The 18,327-nt window shown below is 39.8% G+C and overlaps 1 protein-coding gene across 1 annotated transcript in view; it reads right to left on the reverse strand.

The window, feature by feature from the left end:
- Nucleotides 1-1,972: 1,972 nt before the first annotated feature.
- Nucleotides 1,973-18,327, reverse strand: part of TTC21A (tetratricopeptide repeat domain 21A) — a 58,622-nt gene continuing 42,267 nt past the window's right edge. The window contains exons 21-29 of the mRNA XM_026652102.1: nt 17,210-17,320; nt 13,747-13,828; nt 12,806-12,956; nt 9,101-9,262; nt 8,374-8,569; nt 6,047-6,271; nt 5,257-5,377; nt 2,891-2,958; nt 1,973-2,806 (exon numbers count right to left, since the gene is read on the reverse strand). Coding sequence (XP_026507887.1) covers nt 2,729-2,806; nt 2,891-2,958; nt 5,257-5,377; nt 6,047-6,271; nt 8,374-8,569; nt 9,101-9,262; nt 12,806-12,956; nt 13,747-13,828; nt 17,210-17,320 — 1,194 coding nt within the window. The 3' untranslated portion in view covers nt 1,973-2,728. The remainder of the gene's footprint in view (nt 2,807-2,890; nt 2,959-5,256; nt 5,378-6,046; nt 6,272-8,373; nt 8,570-9,100; nt 9,263-12,805; nt 12,957-13,746; nt 13,829-17,209; nt 17,321-18,327) is intronic.

Genomic DNA, 18,327 nt, shown 5'->3' on the forward strand with positions numbered 1-18,327 from the left:
CAGAATGAAGGGGCTGAAGGGGAATGTGAAAGATTGTTTATTTGTATTGTATTGTAGTCAAGCCTACGGGCTCCAAACAGAGACCAGAGCCCCACAGGACTAATTGCTGTAAAAACAAGTAGTAAGAACCCAATCCTAGCCAAGAGTTCACAATCTAGATGCAGCAAGTGGGTGAAACTAAAAATAGGATGAATGTGACTGGAAAAGAGAAGTAAAACAAAAACATTTTGCATAGGAAGCAGTAGCCTTAGCTCGCCACCTGCCTAGCCATTATGAGCTATAAGATGTAGGCTAAGGAAGAGGATTTTTCATTGAAGAATTAAGTTGAAGAACTAGTAGCTTTTCTAGACATCTACAGAGAGCTAAGCAATCTCAGTCTTCTCTTCCATCACACACTAAGGCTCCAATAAAACCTGGAATTGATTTTCTGGGGAATGTCTCTACTTCACTACTGCCAAATTCATGGCCAGGAATATTGAGAAGATATTTCCAGGGCATCACAAGTTCCATGCTGTCAAATTCTACTCATCAAAATATAGACCATAACTTATGCAATACTGTAAATACTAGCCTTGGGTGAACACAATAGAGTTTGAGATTTTGTAAGTCTTGAACGATTTGTTTACAAACATTCAGAAAACCAAAGTTGAAGTTTAATATATCTACAGTATATAAGATGAATGATTTCATGATAACTATACTGTAGTTTTGATATTTGTATGTGCCACAAAGTCCTATTCATTTACTAAACTATATTTACAGTACAGTTACAATGTGCATGAAAAATAACTTCATTGTAGTTACTGTGTATAATTCAACACATAGTTCTTAGTTGAAGTTTACCAACATTATGAACCATTTTTTGTCAATTACATGAATTTCTTAGTAGATATAGTGTATTGGTACTTAATCTATAATTAGAGAGAAGTTCAAACCAAAACCTTGAATCCAAAAATACTCCCAGATCTTGGGAAACCTCACATCCAACTCCAATAATCACAGAAAACCTCTCAATATAAAATGAACAGAACAAAAAGTCTGAATTTGAACTTTGCAGTTCAGACTCTTCTCTGTTGCAGTAAAAGCTTTGTTTCCTCTCCTTTATGGCCCCAACTCAGTAAAGCATCGCTATTCAAGATAGCACTTAAAACACATACTTAACTTTAACCATGTGCTAAAATTAAACATGTGCTTAAATGTTGTCCTGATAGGGATGAACTTAAACACAAGTTTAAGTGCTTTCCTAAATCAGATCCAGAATTATGTATTAGTGAGAGAAGATCCCTGCCAAAAGCTAGACTTAGGTAAGTAACCTACATTTGGCATTTCATTTTTCATTCAAGTTTCTTTCTCTGCACCCTCTTCTCACAGTCTCATCTAAGTGGAATGCAAACTCACAATCACTCAAGCTTGATTTGAACTTTCAAAGTCAATACTAAAACTGGCTCAAAATTAGGCAAGATGAGTATGTCCACCTCTAACAGAACCCCATAACTACATAAGCAAAAAGAGTTTGTTGATACATAATAATGAAGACAAACAAAACTTTAATCAGTTTAATTTACTTTATATATTGGTCTCAATCATCAATAAACAAAGGAAAAGGGACAAATTACTTTTCCTTGCCCTGCCTTCTGCTTTTGTTATTGGAGGATGAATTATTTATTTCAATATAACTGCTCTGAATTGTTTGATTATTTGAAGAAGCTGTGAATAAAAATGACATTTCTCTCTCTGTCAGCCAATGCTCCTCCTGAATTAACATAAGTTGTGGAGAAAAATTCTGTTATATCTATCTATCTATCTATCTATCTATATATATTTCAAAATGAATTCTCAGCAAGTGACCAAAAAAAAGTAAAATCAAATAAATGAATGAAGAAGCTTTAAAAATAAAGTTCAAAATAAAAACCATAACATGCCTTGGGACAGTACTAGTTCATTTATTTTTTTAAAGCATAGATTAATAGGTTTTTTTTCAAAAGGATGACTTAGTCTTATTAAATATAAATGTCTAAACCATACTTGTTGATAAGACACTAAAGTGGTGTCTGATCTGAATAACCAGTCATTGGTTAAACACTATAGAGTTAATACATACAGAAATACACATTTCTTTGAAAAGAACTTTAAATATTACATTCACTAGGCAAGTGAGTCCCACAGGCATGCCATAAAGGGAACCTTCCAAACTTTCCTAAACTCTGTACTTAAAATATTTTTACAGTACTTTGATATATTGTAAATTAAATATATTGAGCCTGAGTCCCATTTACAGTAAATCCTCCTTACACCACTCTGGTAGGGTAAAGGGGACTTAAAGTGCATGTAAACATAGTTTAACTCTCACTTTAAGACTCCTTCACGCTAACAGAATGATAGAAAGGGGCCTTATTAAAAATGAGAATCAGGCCCACTCTGTTTTCTTTTAAACTGAATCCTGTAAATAATGTAGATAAGATAAAGAGGATACACTCTTCTGCTGAATTTACAATTCCCCTTTGTCAGTCCATATACACAGTTTAATGGCCATGCCTGAGTCTTAATAGCTGTTTATTTCCACATGTTTTCAGTAGTGTACTCTCTGCAAAGAGGCAAGGCTGAGTTTTGTACTAATTAGAACATCTAAAATGCCTAATAATCTTTACTTTAAATATGTTTTTATTTCTAGTGCTCATTGACGTATTTCTGATATCAAAGCATTTCATATTATCCAGACTTTTATTTTTTAGGGTTTGAGAGCTGCTTGAGCCTTTTCCAAAATCTCTTCTCTAATTTTTGGGTAACTTGGGCATATCTTCAAAACCTAGTGAAAAAGAAAAGATGGACAGTCAATAAATTAGGCACAATCTATTTCATGATCTAATTAAAAGTTTTCGGTAGAACTTACAACATGACAAACTTCTATTGCCTCCACATATTTCTTATCTTTCAGGTAATTGAAAGCAAGTTTGAAACCTGCAGAAGGGATGGAAAAGATGTGATTTCATTGGATTTGAACACAAAACTACATATAGTCTTAAGACTTAACATTTATTAAATAGCACTTCAGGCAAATAACTCTGATGAACTCATGTTAAAATATGATAGAATTGCATCAAAAGAATTTACTTGTAACTTGTGGTGCAAATATTTTCTACAAGGGCATTTTAATTGGATTAATTTATGCGTGATGTTAGCAAAATGAAAAGTCAGAAGTCCTTAAAAGAAAAATCCCTGATAAGTAGACAGGGTTTATGCACCCTTTGAACCTAACTCAGCTTGCAGTAAAAGACAGTTATCTTTTCCGTAACTGGTGTTCTTCGAGATGTGTTCCTCATGTCCATTCCATGTTAGGTATGTGTGCTCACCACATGCACCGGTGCTGGAAGCTTTTTCCTCAGTGGTATCCATAGGGACCAGCTCTGGAGCCCTCTGGAGTGGCACTCACATGCTGCGGTATAAGGGCACCGCTGGCTCCCCACATCTCAGCTCCTTCTTGTCGGAACTCCAACAGCGGGGAAGGAGGGAGGGTTATGGAATGGACATGAGCAACACATCTCGAAGAACACCATTAGGGAAAAGGTAACTGGCTTTTCTTCTTCGAGTGCTTGCTCACGTCCATTCTATGTTAGGTGACTCCCAAGCAATACCAATGGAGGCGGGTAGGAGTTCATAGACGTGTAGCTTGTAACACAGCTCTGCCGAACCCAGCATCATCTCTGGCTTGCTGGGTGATGGCGTAGTGCACCGTGAACGTGTGAACCAAAGACCACATTGCGGCTCTGCAAATGTCCCGGATGGGGACATGTGCCAGGAAGGCCGCCGAGGACGCTTGCGCTCTCTTCAAGTGGGCCGCCTTCACCAGAGGCGGCAGTTGGACCTGCGCCAACTCATAACAGATCTGGATGCAGGAGGTGATCCAGTTGGCGATCCTCTGAGAAGACATCAGAAGGCCCTTCATCCTGTCTCCTGTCGCGATGAAGAGCTGCATCGACCTACGAAAGGGCTTAGTGCGCTCCAGGTAAAATGCCAAGGCACGTCAGATGTCCAAGGCATGCAACCACCTCTCCTCTCTGATCTTGTGCGGCTTAGGACAGAACATCAGGAGGAAGAAGTCCTGGTTGATATGGAAGGAAGACATCACCTTCAGCAGGAAGGCCGGATGGGGTCTCAACTGTACCTTGTCCTTGCAGAAGACTAAACATGACGGTTCCGAGGTCAGGGCTTTAATCTCCGATACTCGTCTAGCCGATGTCACTGCCACAAGGAAGGCAACTTTCCACGAAAGGTGGGAAAGGGAACAAGAGCTCAAGGGTTCAAAGGACAGACCCGTGAGTCTAGAGAGAACCAGATTGAGGTCCCATTGTGGGACAGGATCCCTAACGGGAGGGAAGAGCCTTTCAAGGCCCTTCAGGAACCTGACTGACATCTCGTGCGGGAACACTGATTTACCCTGGATTGGCAGCTGAAAAACTGAGATGGCAGCTAGATGAACCTTGATAGAAGAGAGGGCCAAGCCCTGATTCTTCAGAAGGAGCAGATATTCCAAAATGGACTGCAGAGAAGAGCGCGTTGGGGAGACACTATGCTCAGACGCAGAGTGGGAGAACCTTGTCCACTTCGCCAGGTAAGTCGCCCTAGTGGAGGGTTTTCTACTTTCTATTGCCGCACCTCCCTGGAGCAAGCTTGTTCCTCTGGGTTCAACCATGCAGCATCCACGCCGTGAGGTAGAGGGAGGCGAGGTTGGGGTGCAGGAGGTGACCATGATCTTGCGAGAGAAGGTCCGGGTGGTCGGGCAGAAGCCACGGGGGGGCTACTGCCAGATCCAAGAGCAGTCCAGGATCTGGCCCAAAGTGTATAACATTCATTAGTCATATGCAGTAGGTCTGGAAACCAAGATAGATTCTTCCTTTCAGTCTTTCAGCTTATAAGAAATCTTTTCCAAATATGCTAATACCTCCATCTCTACAGAGATCTCTTCTGCACTCCTCTACATGCAACTATTTTGTACTTGGCCCTTCTGCAGATTTTCACTTTTCTTACACTATTATGCAATATTAAAATTAGCTGTCAATAAACTCTTAGCAGCATTCTGTATCAAATACTGCCCTTAGTTACACCTCTGTAACACCACTATCTTTAGTTTGGTTGCATGGGTGTATCTGGGGGCAGAAGCATCTATTACATCATCACAATTTGTTACACTTTCAGGAATAAATGTGCTGGATGATATTCAGGTGGAACTTGAGCTAGAACAGTACATTCTCAACTCACCAACAGCAGGATTTGCTTGATTACTGTATTTCCAAGCTAATTCATAATTAGTTGCAGCATCCTTATAGGCCTGTTCTTTCTCCATGATAAAACCCATATATTCATAAGCTTTTGAACAAGACTAAAAAAACCAAAACCACAAAATGTTACATCATTATTGAGAATACTTAGCATACCCAAATGTCATAACAGCATTGATCTTTCATATCTTAGTGAATTTAAATTGTGATCAAGATTGTAAATACAGGGGCTCAAATTATATTTTCCAATTAAATATAAATGTAAAATTCACTGTTTCCTCTGTCTGGTTTTCTTATTAAATGTATAGCTTGATGTTTTATTCTTAAGATAATAATAAGATGTGTACTAAAACACAGAATGCGCAACATGACCAAGTTAACATTACCGTTGTGAGCTTAACTTTTGCATTTCCTGGCTTTTTGTGATTTAAAATGTGCAACCTTAACGTTGCATTAATTGTGTGTGTGTGTGTGTGTGTGTGTGTGTGTGTGTGTGTGTTTAGGGTCACAATAGTAAAATCAATAATGAAACTCTCACCAATTTCAATGTGATGAAGATTTTGCCATTAACTATCATTAAATGAATTATTATTATCCACTACCTAATTTTATTGTAAATCAGGTTCTAAATTATAGCTGCTCCTTATAGCTGTTACTTTTGGGGTTATTGTAAATGGCTATTAATGAAAAACTCTATTTGTGTTCCTAACTGGTCACAATGTTTTCTGACCTTTCAAGATCTCCTTGTAAACACCTCCTTTTCCTCTCACCTTATTGTATTGTAAGCAGCGTTTCAGTTGTTCAGTTGCAAGATCATACTTTCCGCTTTTGCAGTATATGTCAGACAATAACATCCAACTTTTTTCTAACTCTTCAGCATCAGATAAAGTCCAGTTAGCTTTGGCTAACCGTTTTAGCTGGGTTCTGGCCTTGGGAGTCTGTTTCAGAATCATATAGGCTTGGGCCATTGCCAAAATAGCTGGAACGCTTTCCCTCTAGGAAATAAAAGCATAAATACTATGGTTTAAACATTAAGCTCTTTCCATGGTCTAAAAACATTACTGGTTTTATTCTCTTACTTTAAAAGTTAACAACTTTCATTATTGAACCAAATTTCACTTGGATTATTAAAAACAACATGGTTGTCAACAGATTGTTAAATAAACTTTAGTATTTTCCTTATGCTATCTAGTCTGTCATAAACAATTAGAGATGACAATCTAATGCCCCAATCTTGCAACTGAATCTATTCAGACAGACCATTATGATCACACAGTGTAGATGGATCTACAGATGAAAGCATTACATGAGAGTTATGTATTTTATTATTATGATGATTAAGAATGAGAAGCCAACGGGACTCCAAGCACACCCAAGATCCGCGTGTGGATCCTATTGTAAAACTGAGGTCCTAGATGTATTGGTATTTGGGGTGACAAGGTAATTGTTAAAAACAAACGACCTCAAATTTAACTATGACATTCTAATATGTTTATAAAGAATGTCCTCTCTCTGTCCCCATGAAAGCACCTAGGATGGGTGTGTACAATCATAAAGCACTGTATAAAACAACCCCCCACTAATATAATGAAAAACAAACAGAATGGTAAACACAAAAACAGAAAGCTAGGAAGGTAAAAGGAAAATGTTCTACATATAAAGGCCAACAGTGGTCACAATAAAAACAACCTTTGAAAAAGAAGAGTTTTCAGTTTTTTCTTAAAAGTGAGTATAGAAAATACCAAGGGGGAAAACATTCCATATCCTAGGAGGCCATGGCAGCAAACACACAACTGCAATGATGCAGTCCCTTGGAGCTGGGTGTTGTCGGAGTGTGCTAGCACAGTTGTGCAATGCAGTACAGCACAACTTGGACTATCCAATCCTCGACTATCCAAAGCACTCTGTTAACCAAACCAGGGTCTGGGGCTCAATTCTGCCTAGTGCTGAGCATTTTACCTTCTATTTAGCAAATCATTTATGCCTGTGCTTATCTTTAAGCGTTCATGTAGTCCTCCTGAAGTCAGTAAGAGTACGCATTTGTTTACAATTAAGCATGTCATAAATACACCTCTACCCCCATATAACGCGAACCGATATAACATGAATTCGAATATAACGCGGTAAAGCAGTGCTCTGGGGGGGCGGGGCTGCGCACTCCTGCGGATCAAAGCAAGTTCGATATAATGTGGTTTCACCTATAACGCGGTAAGATTTTTTGGCTCCCGAGGACAGCATTATATCGGGGTGGAGGTGTACTTCACTTGATTAGGACCAAAGTGCTCAGCAACTTGTAGGATCAAACTCCTGTTCCCCAACATTTAGTTGACTACAATGAAAATTCCCTTAATTAACCAAAACCTCAATAATCCAAACTTAATCATGCACTTCATATAATTAAAGCATTCATCAATGAAAATGAAAAAATCTTACCTATTTTCTTTTCATAATATTAAGAATAACTTGATCTGACTTATCTCCAGACTATGTTGAAAGTACAATATATATCCTACTCCCACTTATTTCCATTCTGGCAGTAGCAGCTTTGCTACTGAGTACCAGTTGTTGAAAGCCTGTACAATTGTACATCTATTAAGAGTGACTAGCTATTTTCTCACAATTTGCAAATAAAACATCTCCTTTTGAAAATTTAGTCCATTAAGTTTTCAAAACTCTGGGTAAAATCCTGCCTCTATTGAAGTCAGTGGGAAAAACTCTGTTACTTCAATGAGGCTAGGATTTCAACCACTGACTTTGTAGAAAAGGTTCATTCTGAGATCAAAGTACAGTGATGCTGGCAGAATGACAACAAAAAGAAAGCTAAACAGACATTCTACAGCTTTATCTCTATTCTGCTGATGTTGCAGCTTGCAATTTTCTCTCTTTTACTGATCATCTAACAAGGAAATAACAAAACACACACTGAAACAGTAACACCTTATAATGCCTATTACATTAATTTCAAAGCTGTTATCTTAAAATTAAGGAGAAAATGTGTGGCCACTCAATTGAAAATACTCCTAGTAAAAACCAAAATGTTATCTATTAGCATTTTACAACAGAAGGGAACCTAAGATGAATTGAAGAATTTTCTTACCTCATTTTGGGCCATTTCTACAAATACACTGAGGGCTTTCTCCACATTAATTTTGTCTTTTGTGGCCATCAGACAGCAGTTCTGTAACATCTTCATCTGATTTTGTCCCTCTTGTGAGTGAGGATAAAACTCTTTAAGTAGTTTCTCAGCTGTGCGTATCCCACGTTGCTCAGATTCTCTCTTCTCTTTTAAGTTACTGTTAAAATTATCATTAAACATCATACATGATGATTCCTAGTGTGTCAAATCCTGTCTAATGATAAAGCAATATCTTTTAATTCTAATAGCACCATATTTAACAGAGGAGATTTGCATTTCTTCTTCCAATACATCATAACTCACACATATTAGATTACAGACCATTGTCCCTTCCAGACCAGAGCTGAAGCACCTTAAACTGCCATTCCCCATGTATCTGTTCTGTGTCTAAATACAGGCCTTCAGCCTCCAGGTCTCTCAGTCCAGTACTTTCCACAATCATTAAATTCGCCTCCTTTCTTTTAAACCCACAAATATGGCAAACGTCTCTATTTTCTGTTAGTGAATATAGTGTAGAGGGCACAGCTGAACTGAAATGCTGTGTTTAGCCTCTCTTTCCACATGTAGGGGGGAAAGAAATGACCAGAGCTTTATGTTAGTCTGAGACTTATAATGGAAAATGAATTTGATATTCCATTATGTTTCTCTGTTTCAAATTGTTTCCATAAGTGTTGGGTTTCTCTTTTACCTGTCCTCTTCATTGAGGCTTTCAAACACTTCTCCTCCTATTATCTCATGATCAGGATTTAGGCAGATCTGAATCATATTGTTGATGGCTCTCTGGCCCCAGTCACTATCCTTTCGAGCTTTGTTGAAATACTTCAGTGCCTGATTGGGCTGTCCCATGTGCCTGTTTGGAGAGAATATGTAATATGCAGTTGCAGGCGTGTAGGGTGATCATCAATCTTAACAATAACATTTCCATATTTATATACATAAAGCACTAATGAAAAAGGCCTTTGTCAGCGTGGAAAAATCTTGTAATATTTGTTATAAGTATAGAACATTTGTACATATGGATTCTATGAAAAATAGGAATAAAAAAGTGCATAATCTGCACCAGATGCTTGTTTAGTTTACTTTATATTGTACTGATCTTCTTGTGTGTATGGATTCTTTTACTGTACTGTATACTAATTCTTATTACTTATTGTTCTATGGATGATAATCCTGTTTTCCTGTATCTGTTTGTCTTTTTTTGATATATTAATGTAAAATCAAACTAACTGTACAGAAAGCCACATAAATAGAAAATGTTATATCGGGGTCTCAAACTCCTGGCCTGCGGGCCATCTGCGGCCCACGAACCTCCCCAATGTGGCCCGCGGGGCTCCAGCAGTTTTGGAGCCGGCTCTCTCCCTTGGCCCCACCTGCCACCCCGGGTGCTCCCTCCCCCAAGGCGATTTACAATGGCATCTGCCTGCTCGCTCCATGTGTTTGCCGGCCCCTCCCTGTGGCCCCAGGGCAGGGATGTGCCTCTGTGCGCTGCCCCTGCCCCGAGCGCCCCTGCAGCCAATGGGAAGCTGTGGGGGCGGTGCCTGGGGGCAGCAGCGCGCAGAGGCCTCCCCCCGCCCACCCCGCCTTGGAGCCCCAGGTAAGCGCCGCACCCTCCGACCCCCTTCCAGAACCTTCTCCCCCTCCCCCTTCCCACACACCCCCTCACACCCCCAAACTCCCTCCCAGAGCCTGCACCCCTCCTCCCTCCCAGAGCCTGAAACCCCACCCCCTCCTCCTGCACCCCCACCCCCTGCCACAGCCCAGAGCCTGCACCCAGCATCCAAACTCCATCCCAGAGCCTGGACCCCAGACCCCTTCCCCCACCCAAACTCCCTCCCAGAGCCCAACCTCTCACCCCTTCTGCACCCAAACTCCCTCCCAGAGCCTGCACCCCAATCCCCTACCCCAGACCTCTTCCCGCACACAAACTCCCTCCCAGAGCCTTAGGCAGGTGGGGGGCGGAGTTTTGGGCGGGGTGGAGTTTTGGGGGCGGGTTCTGGGCGGCATGAGCGACATTATTGGTCCACTGGGAGGATTGGAGGACTGGCACTGGCCCTAAGGTAAATTGAGTTTGAGACCCCTGTGTTATATGAATACATTATTTAAATGTGGTTGTGGTTTTGTTCTTTGCTAATATTATCAGAGTCTGGCAAAGGCCCCAATTATATAGCAACCATACCAGACCTAACATGAAGGAAAAGGAAAGTGAAGGAAAGTGAAGTTAAAAGATACTCAAGCCCCAGTTCAAGAAAGTACTTAAGAATGTGCTTAAATGCATTCATTTTCAGGAAACCACTTAAGTATATGCTTAACTTTAAGCATATATCTCATTGACTTCAGTGGGATTTAAGCATGTATTTAAATGCTTTCCTGAATAGAGGTGCATACTTGAATTGGGGCCTCCGTGAGCATTGCTGGAATCTTGGAAAGCTAGAGGTTGGAAAGGAGCATAGACTATGTACACTTAAAAATGAACAAACAAAAATACCAGAAACAAAAACCTAATGAAAGAAAACACTCCACTGAGCACACAATTCTCCCCCTAGGGAGAGAATGAACCATACATTACAGATGTTGGTCAACTGTTTCATGATTTTTTCACGGAGGTCACAGAAGTCACAAAATTTGTGACTTCCAGTGACCTCCGTGACCTCAGACCCCAGCGGACGGGAGCTGCAGGGTCCCCCTACCGTCCACAGTGGGAGGACCCCAGAGCTCCCGGCCGCCGCAGGGTTACCCTGGCTGCCACAGGCGGTGGGGGATTCTGGAGCTCCAAGCCCTCACAGGTGGTGGGGGCCCTGAAGATCCAAGCAGGCCCCTGCAGCTGCCTAGCCACTGTGGGGTGGTGTGGGGACCCCAGAGCTGAGCTCCCCATTTTGTCATCGATATTTTTAGTAAAAGACACAGACAGGTCACAGGCTTCCGTGAATTTTTCTTTATTGCCTGTGACCTGTCCATGACTTTTCTAAAAATACCTGTGACAAAATTTTAGCCTTATTTATGCACTACTGGAAGGTGGTCAGATACTACCATGATGAGTGTGCAATATGAATCTATACAGAATAAAGAATAGAACCTCCTTTGCTGACTGCTGACTGGAATAACTCGTGGGCAGCATTTATACTTGGGAGGGAGTAGTGCACAACAGTTAGTAGGGGGGCTGGCTCATGCCCTATCCTGTTACTGCTGTTCATGATGGTCAAAAAATCTTGAGAGGTAGGTAAGTTCCACCACAATCATGTTAAGAAGCCAAGACCCAGGAACTGAAAATCCTGCACAGATGATATCTACAGAATAAATATTTTTATTCCTTTTTTCCTTTTAGCATCGCAAAGCCATCACAGCTAAGAGTAAGTGAGTTGTGCATTGTATTCCAACTTGTGCATCATCAACAAACTCATTTGTTAAGTTCCAATCAATTACACCTGTGGAACCCGCTTCTGATAATCAGGATGCACACATATTACTAAGGGTATAATTTGAATACAGTACATTTTTACAGAGGTGAACAAGGAACATTTTGGCCTATGGAACATTTATTATTCATGAGAAGGAAAGAACCCAGCTTGATCGGTCAGCTCCCAGATTAAGTCGCAGGGCTAACAGTTAGTAGAAAAACATCTTTTGACTTGTCCTAGTTTGATACTTGAATCACTGAAACATAGTATATATGGAACCCCGCAATGCCATTTTTAGAATCACATTTTCAAGCAGAGACAGACTTCAAGACTTCATTAAGGTAGGCTAACTGCAGCTTTGATTTATCAATCTGTGAAACAAGTAAAATATCTACCTGAGGTGCTTTGTGGGGCTCATATGTTTGGAAAGTGCTTTGAGATCCCCAAATAAAAAGGTGTTATATAAAGCAGAAACTATTCTTCATTATTTGACCCTCATAACATGAAGTTTAACATATTATATCCAAATATCTTGGATTAAATCCTGGCCTCACTGAAGTCTACAGGACTTCTGTCATTCACTTCAAAGGGGCCAGATTTCACTCCTTGATTTTAGAGCCATGTGAAATATTTACAATCAAACTTCAACTCTCTTGTATGGAGTTTGATAAATTCAAGTCAACTGAATATTCTATTCTATTCAGATTCTTGCACACCACCCATTACTTTCCTATATTCACCTGAGTTTCTTTTTTCTATTCCAACATTGCCCTCTCCCACAAAAAGCCTTGAGCCCAGTAGAAAATTGAATTTGTATTAGAACTTTAACTTCCCAGCAAACCTGAGACGCTGGTTCACTTCCAGGTCTTGCAAACCAAATTGCAAGGCACAGTTCCCAAAATGAACCTGAAACAGCACACATAAGCTATACAGGGGTTGCATAGCCTTACTCATCAGGGTATCTATAACATTGTTAAAGACTACTCAGTATAAATTACCAGCAGTAAAGTCCTTTGCAGTAGTTATAACCAGGCTCCAAGAGTACTCGAGTCGACTTTTTCTTAGCCATTTCAAAGAAATATGTAGCTTTATCAAGCTTACCACTTCTTCTTAGCAAATCCATTAACCTTTCCATGACTGAGAAGTTATCTAAAATGATATAACAATGTAACAACGTAAGAAAGTAAACTTTACCTTTGTATTGAAAAAACTCAGCCTATCTGAATTCATGTTAAGCTTACATTTTAATTTAAAATGTGAAAAAAGGCCATGTTTTGCTGTAGGCAGCTATCAGTAGTGTATTTCAATGCTGCCTGGAGGATTCAAAGCTGGGAAGAGACTAAGGCCTGGTCTACACTGACACCCCAATTCGATCTAAGGTGCGCAACTTCAGCTACGTGAATAACGTAGCTGAAGTCGACATACCTTAGTTCGAATTTATCGCGGTTCAGACGCGGTCCACACGCGGCAGGCAGGCTCCCCCGTCGACTCCGCGGTACTCCTCTCGCTGAGGTGGAGTACCGCAGTCGACGGCGAGCACTTCCTGGTTCGACTTATCGCGTCCAGACCAGACGCGATAAATCGAACCCGGAAGTTCGATTGCCAGCCGTCGAACTACCGCGGTAGTGTAGACCTGGCCTAAGGCTTTCAAAAGGGAAAATGGCAGAGCTCCAAAGACACAAGAGAACCCAGTCCCCACCAACTTTTCCTGTTCTTTTGAAGTGCCAAGGCAAAGTCTCCATCCCAAAGCTTCAGACCCATTCATCTTGTTCCTTTAAGTGTTGTGGGACTATAGAAGCTCCTTGTAATAAATAGAACATGCTACTTGGAAGTCTTGTAGATGAAATTAAGCCAACAGAGTTGTCACATATTTTCATTAATTAGTCTTTTAAAAATAGGGTAAATCTGAAAAAACTCCAGCTTATTTAATAGAAGATACCTGGTGCTTTATCCAGAACATTTTGGTAAAGATTTATAGCTTGTTCATACTTCTGTTTTCTGAACATGAGGTCTGCCATCATCTAACAGAGCAGAAAAAAACTACATTAGAAGTGAGTTGAATTTCTTGAAAAGAACCAGAAATGTAAAAGTTATTTTACCCTTCTGAGAATATTCCTGACAACCAAAAAAGGAAATGTTTAAAAAATAGCTGAGCATGAACTAGCATTAAACAATGTTCCAAATGAAAATATGAAATATGTAATAAAATAACTATGCACTATTCAGATGGACACTCGAATGTAAAGACCAGATGTTGCCTCCTGTTGGATTTGGGCCCAATTCTCTCATTTGTACTTTGAGGGCCCTGTGTATTCTGTGATTCTGCAGCTGTGCAATTTGCCATAGAATTCATTCCTTACTAAAGAATTATGCTCCAAAATCAAAGCTTTCCATTAAAAAAATATTTCTAATAATTATGGTTGCTGAAATAATTTAGAAAACAAACCAAGTGTAAACTGATATAATGCTACCTTTCTGAGTTGCAGACAAGCATGAAACATTAGTTTTGAGAGATGTGTACAGCCCCCTTCATTTAAATAGGTTGTGTTAACTCTGAAATATAAATAAGATCATTTCATTGTCAAGGCTGTTAGCTATTTTGCTGCTGGTCACTTTAGCAGAAATATGTACTGACATGCTTATCAAATATGAAATTTCAGATCTGCTAACTGTGGTGTGTAACCTACTGCTTAAATCAGCCTCTGTACAAGATGATTGAAAGAGAGATAATGTAATGCTGATTTTTAAAAAAAGGCTCGAGAGGCGATCCTGGCAATTACAGGTCGGTGAGCCTAACTTAAGTACCAGGCAAACTGGTTGAAACTACAATAAAGAACAAAATGATCAGACACATAGTTGAACACAATATATTGGAGAAGAGTCAACGCAGCTTTTGTAAATGCAAACCATGCATCACCGATCTATTACAAGCATGTGAACAAAGGTGATACAGTTGAGATAGTCTACTTGGACATTCAGAAAGCCTTTGACAAGGTCCCTCACTGATGGTGCTTAAGAAAACTAAGCAGTCATAGTTAAGAGCAAAGATCCTCTCACGGATCAGCAGCTGGTTAAAAGATAGAAAACAAAGGGTAGGAATAAATGGTCAGTTTTCACAGTGGAGAGAGGTAAATAGCAGGTGTAGAGATATGTTTGTAGAAGATAATAATTTAGAAATGCTCCGGAATTTAGAGATGTGCCCTGAAGGTGGGGGTTGGGAATATTGCATGGATGTGTGCAGCAGTTCACCAGAGATGCTCTCCAGTTTGTTTTATTAAAGTTTTTTTCCTCTCTCATTGACTGGTTTGTTATTTAATGAACCCAAAGATCATTAGAGCAGGGTCTCCCAAGGATCTGTACTGTTCAATATATTCATAAATTATCTGGAAAAGGGGGTGAACAGTGAGGTGGCAAAATGTGCAGATGATACAAAATTACTCAAGATAGTTAAGTCCAAAACTAAATGTGAAGAGCTACAGAGGGAGCTCATTAAACTGGGTGGCTGGGCAATAAAATGGCAGATGAAATTCAATGTTGATAAGTGCAAAGTAATGCACATGGGGAAAAAATCCCTACTAAACATACAAAACGACGGGGTCTAAATTAGCTGTTACCACTCAAGAAAGACATATTGGAGTCATCATGGACAGTTCTCTGAAAACATCTGTTCAATATGCAGTGGCAGTCAAAAAAAACAACAACAAATAACAGAATGTTAGGAACCATTAGGAAAGGAATAGATAAAACAGAAAATATCATAATGCCACTATATAAATCCATGGCATGCCCAAACTTGAATTCTGAATGCAGTTCTGGTTGCCCCATCTCTAAAAAGATATATTAGAATTGGAAAAGGTACAGAGAGGGGCCTCTGAAGCTCCTAGCACTGGCCATTGTCAGAAGACAGGATACCGGGCTAGACGGACCATTGGTCTGACTCAGTATGGCTGTTCTCATGTTCTTATCCCACTGCCCCAAGCTGCCTCTCCAGGAGCCCAAATGCCCAGCTGTCCCCTCCCAAGCTGCCAAAATCTCCAGCTTCATCAGAGACAGCTTCCACCATGCAGTTTGGTATTGCCACAATGAAAATCTTCAGCATACTAAATGAAGTGTAATAAATGTAATGGGAGCCAATACAAAACTCCTGAATTTAATATTGAAATAAATAACACAATGGCTACTTTACTACTGTATTATTCATTGTTATACTTAATTCAAAGAAAACTTCCATTAAGGTAACTCACATGTGTATGTGTTTAGGGGATCAGTGCCTGTGTTGGGACTGAATTCTTCAAGCGAGTTATTCCTGGTACAAGTTACTGCACTGATTGATCCATCACATGGCTAAAACATACACTTCAGTAATAAGGTATACCCTGCTATTCTAGATTGAATCCCACATTCAAGTGTTTTGAGATTCAGAGAAAACCTATAAAGCTGGCAGAGTTGAAGAAGGCTGAAAATGAATGGGATAGGGAAAGGTAGAAAGAAAAAGGGTAGAAGAAGGGTGAATATTTACCTGAGTGTTTGCTGCTGGCTTTGTTTTTCTTGAACTGTTATTTTGAATAATATCAAAGGGTATCTTTCAACATTACAAATTAAAAGACATAATGAAACAAGTACTAATAACCATACAGACTTATCATGTAGTAAACTGCACTTTTGGAGGTGATCCAAACTCATTTTCAGGTGTCCCATTTCATCTACTGACTCAGGGCTTGTCTACCTGGTGGGGAAATGGGCTCTACAGGGGTGTGGTATCTCAGCCACACTAAAGTGCTCACACGAATCGATCTGTGTAGACCCTGCTGGTGCACAGTAACATAGTGCTGTTTGAAACAGTACTACATTAAAGCACACTAGGGAACCTTTAGTGTGCACCAGCAGGGTATACACGGACCACTTAATGTGCAACACATTAGTGCCCTTTAGAAATCACAACTGCTATAGCACATTCATCCACAATGTAAACAAGCCATGTATCTCACTTATATGCAATAAACACTGACATGACACTTAGTGCCATGTGAAACATGGACTGAACTGCAAATCAGAGAAACTTTGCCCTGGGCTAAATTGATAGAAGTATAAGATTACCCTCAAAAAAGCAAACACTTTTCCATTACTCATAGGTAAGTATATGCTTAATATTTTTTCTGCTCTTATGGAGATTGGGAGGTATACATTTGCCTTTCACTTTCCCCTTACCTCCCTTTCCTCTGATTCTTCATGGAAAACGTTTCTTTAGTAAGTGCAACCTATTTTGCTATCAATTGCAGTGTAGCTTCTTGGACATAAGACATATTATGCCAATACACAGAGGAATGTCTTTAGAATAGCCTAAAAATTGAAAATAATTCTTTAATCTGGTCTATAGATGATTAAATATTACCCATTTATACCATTGTTGCAATTTCATTGCAATTGTCATCTTGAAGAAGCAGAGCACAATGATGTTCGCATAACTCGATATTTCCTTGTGTCAAATAAAGACGAGCCAACTGCAATAGTACCTGGGACAATAAGGACAAGTAATTAAAGAAGGGAAATATTTCAGTGATCAGTGTAATTGATATTGAGTCATATTTTTTTTTCTTTCTTGATTCAGAATCCTATCTCAGAGGTTAGAGATGGAAAAGATTTCAGCAAAGTGAACTCAGGGATAAATTTGTCCCATAATAACATTTATGCCATCCTCCTGACAAAGCAGAATGCTCCATAGACCAGTATGCTCTTCAGTGCTTTGTCTTGTCTAGTTTTAATTGTCCCAAATGATGGGAATAGCATTATTTCTCTTAGAAATAAACAGTTCCAGTTGATGTGGGGCAAAACAGTTACAGAAAAGTCACAGTACATGCCATGTAACCTTTGGAAATGAGTGTGATTTACTCCAGGAAAACATGCATGTTGTTCTCATTTAAATGGAAGTTGCAGATGCTTGATCTTGTGACGTGCCTGAGTGCCATCAGCTCCCAGTGAAGTCAGTTGAAGGGGTGACAAAGAGAAGAAGGCTAAGAGGTGACTTGATTACAGTCTATAAGAACCTAAATGGGGAACAAATATTTGATAATTGTCTTTTCAATGTAGCAGAGAAAGGTCTAACATGATCCAACAGCTGGAAGCTGAAGCTAGGCAAATTCAGACTGGAAATAAGGTACACATTTTTAACAATGAGAGTAGTTAATCATTGGAATAATTTACCAAGGGTCATGGTAGATTCTCAATCACTGGCAATTTTTAAACAAGATTGGGTGTTTTTCCTAAGAGATCTGCTATAGGAATTATTGTGGGGAAGTTCTATGGTCTGTATTATAGAGGAGGTCAGACTAGATGACAACAGTGGTCCTTTCTGGCCCTGAAATCTATGAAACTATGAAGTTGAGAGTGTACAGCATCCCAAAGTTGTGCTCATCACTGCACACTTCTTGCAGAAAGGGAACATTAGCATCTAACTTGGCAAAATTCACATGGACTTCAATTGAGGTTCTGCATGCACAGGGGGGAGGGATAGCTCAGTGGT

Source organism: Terrapene carolina, unplaced genomic scaffold, assembly GCF_002925995.2.
Source record: "Terrapene carolina triunguis isolate 2854851 unplaced genomic scaffold, T_m_triunguis-2.0 Scaffold111, whole genome shotgun sequence".
NCBI lineage: Eukaryota > Metazoa > Chordata > Testudines > Emydidae > Terrapene > Terrapene triunguis.